The 5,956-nt window shown below is 43.0% G+C and overlaps 1 protein-coding gene across 6 annotated transcripts; it reads right to left on the bottom strand.

The window, feature by feature from the left end:
- Window positions 1-264: 264 nt before the first annotated feature.
- On the bottom strand, window positions 265-5,542 carry LOC121697213 (zona pellucida sperm-binding protein 3-like). 6 transcript variants are annotated; one of them, XM_042078629.1, is made up of 9 exons: window positions 4,025-5,542; window positions 3,102-3,670; window positions 2,766-2,884; window positions 2,353-2,456; window positions 1,649-1,826; window positions 1,442-1,559; window positions 1,149-1,240; window positions 731-816; window positions 265-631 (listed from the first exon to the last, which is right to left on the bottom strand). In XM_042078629.1, exons 1-9 carry the CDS (start codon window positions 5,484-5,486, stop codon window positions 573-575), a joined length of 2,787 nt encoding a protein of 928 aa, XP_041934563.1. In that variant the 5' UTR covers window positions 5,487-5,542; the 3' UTR covers window positions 265-572. The 6 variants fall into 6 exon arrangements, with proteins under 6 accessions (XP_041934563.1, XP_041934562.1, XP_041934567.1 ...); XM_042078628.1 differs by having other exon boundaries at window positions 3,102-5,542; XM_042078633.1 differs by lacking the exons at window positions 3,102-3,670; window positions 4,025-5,542 and having other exon boundaries at window positions 2,447-2,456; window positions 2,766-2,879.
- Window positions 5,543-5,956: the final 414 nt, after the last annotated feature.

Raw genomic sequence — 5,956 nt, 5'->3', positions numbered from 1 at the left:
TAGCAATGCCTTCAAAGTTATCTGTGTAGCCGATAACATCATGATGAGATAATAGAACACATGGAGTTCTTCTCTGAAGGAAGTGTGTATGTTATGTTATCTTTAATTGTCTGGAGAAGTAATCTAAATGCAGCATACACCAGTGGATTTGAGCATGAATGAGAAGATCCGTGAATACCAAATGAAATGTATAAGATTTGTTCAATTAGAAGTAGATGCTGTAAGTTTTCTTTTGGAAGGCCACAATAAGAATAAGTCTGCAAATTTAAAATTTGAACAATTTATTCAAACTCAACTTGCAAATGCAAGTTCCATCAGTATAAACACAATTTCATAACAACAACTGCAACAGTTGTTAATACACCAATGCAATAAATACAAAATGCATCAAATTCCATATAAATGTTAAAGTACCATGTGGGGATTTCACACATTTAACCCATTTCCACTTCACAGCAAGAAACAAGAAAAAAAAAAAAAAAAGTTCAGAACAAGGTCCTTTAATCTGAAGTTGAAGTGCTACTACTAGAGATGAGCATAAGACGACTAGTCCATTCTCAGAAAATCTACATCTATGTGGTCTTTTCCTGAACAGTGATTGGTCCAAGTTTCACCCGACGCCCATTTATTTCTAAAAGAACAGAATTTACAATGTAAAACAAGAAGAGATATCTGAAAAACTGATCGAAAAGAAGAAATCAGAGTTGCTCTCTGTGCAATGAAAACTTACCTTCAGCAGCTCCTGCCCTCCTGGTGGGACATTGGTCAGCATTACAGCAGCTACAGACCCCATCATTTCCATCAGCACTGTTCCACCTAAGAGCAGAAAAATGCACACACATACAGCAAATATATTTAGACATAAAGAGGTCCAGTCTCTTATTCGCCCTTTTCCATCACACACACACGGGTGAGGATTGTACTGCGTATGGCTGAGCTCAATACCACCATTCCAATCCTCCCACAGCATGGATGCCCACTAGTAATGTTACTGCAGACACATTTTGCATGCAAACCAAAATGGAACCCAACTCATCTATCCAGTTTGGGGCAACAGTGATATGGATCCAGTATGAAAAGGCACACACACACACACACACACACACACACACACACACACACACACACACACACACCTCAAAACTCACCTGTCATTTTCCATGTTGTAGTGGCAGGCTTTGTGACTACTGTCTGAAGTGCCGGCAGCTAAAACTGCTCGGAGAATACAAGTGATGTAGAACTGTGGATAATTTAAGAGCATATGTTCAATAACAGGGGTCTGCTAAAACGTTTCTGCATTGATTAGTGAGAATGATCTTATGAGATTGAATTACTTGAGATTGTTACTTTAGCTTGTTATTTAGCGTCAAGAAGTTGTGCACCAATTTGTCAACTACATTCTTTTAAATAGTAAATGCTTAATTTGTGAAAGATAACATACCGAGTCGAGGCTTTCATCTGCAAACCTGAAGGCCTCAATTTGCATCTGCAGTTTTTCATCCTGTACCCTGGGCATGAACTGGGAGCGGGACGCCATCAGTTTAGAGTCAGACAGACACCTGAGAGGAGAACCAAGAACAGTCTCAAGTTTAGGCTACCCCATTAAATCAGATGTCCCAAGTGTCAAGGGAACATGCATTGTTCTTACCCATGCTTCTCAATGAGTACATAGCTTGTGCCGGAGTGCATATCTGGCTGAACTGCTGCCACACAGTCTTCAACAAAAATACGCAAAGGCACATGATAGTCCGCATAGACCAAGGCCTCAATGTTAATCATGTCCCCAAGGAAGTACTTTGTGGATGGCCTCTCATACTGCCAATCATCTGCAGGTGAGGAAAAAAATAAATTAAGTTATTCCACTGCTTGGTTGACTTCCCCATTGTCCTGCGTAATTTAGAATGTGCATTAACATATGTTATTTGAACACCTATGAAGTAGATCCACTTTTTTTGGCCGCATCACACTTACAATTTAAATTCAGTTTAATTTCACTTATAGAGCGCCAAAACATTATACATCTCATGGCTCTTTACAGAGTGTTAGAACGGTCATGTTGCACTAAGCCTTAAAATACAGACGTTCAGAACATAGCAACATTTAGCATATGACGGAGGTGTCTTTTAGCAAGTTGGATGGCAGTAGGCTAAGTAAAATAGCGATGTTTCAAAGATGAGGTTAATCAGAATCCTGGGATTCGACCGTGCATTATTTTCTGTTAACAGACCACCGTGCCGTCCATTATCCCTTACTTAATTGCATATGAAGTTGAAGTGAATGGCATGGCATGGCATAGGACAATGTCACTCAAGATATAAGGATGAAATAAATCAAAACAAAAACTAAACTAACCAGTCATAAGTCTAAGAGAGAAGTCCAAAACCTGACCAGACAGCTGAGAGAATTGGTAAGGTGTCCATGTGGACCTTAAAGAATTGCTACTCACATTGTGGAACCTGTGGGGGTAGAATAAGGACAGAATAAGGGCATTGTACTCAGATTGTGCGGAGATTCAGGTCAAATCTTTTTTGGCCTATCCATTCAAAAGGTCTGGACAGCATGCACAGGCAAAACACATAAGCACATTTACACACAGAGAAGCCCAAAATACATCAGTGCAGCACCATGGAGGAAGAATGTCAACAAAGAGTGACAACATTGCGACACAGTTTGTGGGACACATCATGACTTCGGATCTGACAAAAAATTTTTTTTAAAAAAAATAAAAGTCTGAACATGGGCCAAGTGAATTGGGATACACTTACCTAGCATAATGACACTTTATATTGACAGTAGCATCATTGGTCTTCAGAATAGGGCTCTCCCCAATTGGGCGAGGAGTGTAAATCAATGAGAAGGTATACACCACGACATCCTCAAACAACTCCACCATGAAAGACAAAAGAGGAACAGTCAGTTTAGACGTTCATGGGTGAGTTTCCCAAAACCATAGTTGCTAAGCTGTTAGCAACTTTGTTGGTTGCAATGCAATTTCCCTTTGCCAACCAACTAAGTTGCTAACTTAGTTAGCAACGATGGTTTTGGGGAAAAGTGCCCCAGGCCATTAATGATCAAACAAGATGGTAAATCCCTGCTGGTACCTGAGCTGTGCCTCCACACTCACGCAGTGCGGTTTCGAACAATAGCTCTTGCTGGGACTCGTCCAGGACAGTTGGAGAACAGCCACCCAGGGTGATATCGGCTGGATCAATAAGGTCTCCAGTGCCCAGCAAGTCCATCTTTACAGTCAGCTGGAGCGACGTCTCTCCACAAACAGCATGAATGGACTGTGGCATCACAGGTTGCTGGAGCTCGGTCTTCTGGTCCTTTGGAAGAGTTTTCGTGTCCGTTAGCTGCGGTTCTTGAGAACTCTGCACCAGAGGACGTTGCCAAGTTTGACTAGAGTGCCAACTGGGAGCCTCGGTCTCGGAAGGTTGTGGTTTCGGCTGATGTTGTGGACCGTCATCAAACTGACCAGGCAGGTTTCCCCACTCACTAAACATAGCGGGTTTTGGAAAATCCACCTTCAGTGGCTTCTGTGGCACCAGCACTCCAGGACTCTGAACGAGGGGATGACTCATAAGATCTCGTCGTCTCCTGTAAGGGTGTAGCTCATACAAATGTGGTCTATGTGTGGTTGAGGCTGTAGGACGTTGTGGAGGTGACCCACCAAGCTGGATTCTCAATACATCAGAAAAATCAGTCAGTGGTCTTTGGGGTACTTGCATTCCTGGACTATGAACAAGGGGGTCATTTGTCTGATGTGGTTGTCTCCTGTGAGGGTTTGCCTCATGATGTTGTGGTCTTTGCGTGGTTGTGGCTGTAGGATGTTGTGGAGGTGGCCCACCAAGCTGGATTCTCAATACATCAGAAAAATCAGTCAGTGGTCTTTGGGGTACTTGCATTCCTGGACTATGAACAAGGGGGTCATTTGTCTGATGTGGTTGTCTCCTGTGAGGGTTTGCCTCATGATGTTGCAGTCTTTGTGTGGTTGTGGCTGTAGGAAGTTGTGGAGGTGACCCACCAAGCTGGATTCTCAATACATCAGAAAAATCAGTCAGTGGTCTTTGGGGTACTTGCATTCCTGGACTATGAACAAGGGGGTCATTTGTCTGATGTGGTTGTCTCCTGTGAGGGTTTGCCTCATGATGTTGCAGTCTTTGTGTGGTTGTGGCTGTAGGACGTTGTGGAGGTGACCCACCAAGCTGGATTCTCAATACATCAGAAAAATCAGTCAGTGGTCTTTGGGGTACTTGCATTCCTGGACTATGAACAAGGGGGTCATTTGTCTGATGTGGTTGTCTCCTGTGAGGGTTTGCCTCATGATGTTGCAGTCTTTGTGTGGTTGTGGCTGTAGGACGTTGTGGAGGTGACCCACCAAGCTGGATTCTCAATACATCAGAAAAATCAGTCAGTGGTCTTTGGGGTACTTGCATTCCTGGACTATGAACAAGGGGGTCATTTGTCTGATGTGGTTGTCTCCTGTGAGGGTTTGCCTCATGATGTTGCAGTCTTTGTGTGGTTGTGGCTGTAGGACGTTGTGGAGGTGACCCACCAAGCTGGATTCTCAATACATCAGAAAAATCAGTCAGTGGTCTTTGGGGTACTTGCATTCCTGGACTATGAACAAGGGGGTCATTTGTCTGATGTGGTTGTCTCCTGTGAGGGTTTGCCTCATGATGTTGCGGTCTTTGCGTGGTTGTGGCTGTAGGATGTTGTGGAGGTGGCCCACCAAGCTGGATTCTCAATACATCAGAAAAATCAGTCAGTGGTCTTTGGGGTACTTGCATTCCTGGACTATGAACAAGGGGGTCATTTGTCTGATGTGGTTGTCTCCTGTAAGGGTTTGCCTCATGATGTTGCGGTCTTTGCGTGGTTGTGGCTGTAGGATGTTGTGGAGGTGGCCCACCAAACTGGTTTCTCAACACACCAGAAAAATCAGTCAGTGGTCTCTGGGGTACTTGAACTCCTGGGCTATAAACAAGAGGGTCATTCGCATGATTTGTTTGTCTCCTTGAAGAACTTGCTGCATAAGATTGTAGTCCTTGTGTAGCTGTGTGTAGTTGTGGACTTTGAAATGACCGAACAGGCTGAAATACCCACCTAACCATCAGTGGTTTCTGTGAGACTTGCACTCCTGGGCTATGAACAAGAGGATCATCCATCTGACGAGTCTGTGGCATTTTTGGAGGCCGCACTACAAAGGGTTTTTCGTTCAGGCGATCTTTGGCTGCAAACTCTTGTGCATCTCGTTGTGACTGTGCAAACTGGTCATTCCACAAATCAAACATGGAGTCCTTCTCAAGACTCATTTCCTTCGGTGCTGGGGATATATGTGCTGCAGGCTTCTGATCAATCTCATGTTGAGCACGCTGGTAATCCATTTCACTCCACAATTCTCTATTCACAGTGATCTGAAAAGACAAAGAAACACTGAAAGCATACAGAAGTGTCTGAAAAAACTGGGCCTGCCATTGCGACCCCATTGTCCAAATTTACAAAGACTAAAACCCCAGCAACAGCTCTAAAATTTCATTCTACAACCTCAACCATCTACAGCCTTAAGTGGCTAAAAGAGCTGTTTCGTAATGTGAATCAGGTGTGTTGCATCAAAGAACATTGTGAACCAGGTGAGGAGGGTGGAGACTTGTGGAGAGTTGTGCACTAGACTAAAAAATGCTGTTCTCAGATGAATATTTTGTCTTAATCTCTTTCTTGATATTCTAAAATCCGCAGGTATATTATTATTTTTACATGATTATTCTGTTATATATAAGTAATGTTATAAATAAAGCCATTGGAAACTTGTATGTCAGTGTTAAGTGTAAAAGTGGTTAATGATACAGGGATAGTGGTTTAAGGAGGGTGGACATTATTTGTTGAAATTAACTTCAGTGACACCTGTTACACACTTGAGCCAATAGTCCAACATAATAGCCTATTTAAAAAAAAAATC

Source organism: Alosa sapidissima, chromosome 22 (assembly GCF_018492685.1).
Source record: "Alosa sapidissima isolate fAloSap1 chromosome 22, fAloSap1.pri, whole genome shotgun sequence".
In the NCBI taxonomy this organism is placed as follows: Eukaryota; Metazoa; Chordata; class Actinopteri; order Clupeiformes; family Clupeidae; genus Alosa; species Alosa sapidissima.
This window is presented reverse-complemented; position numbering and strand designations above follow the sequence as displayed.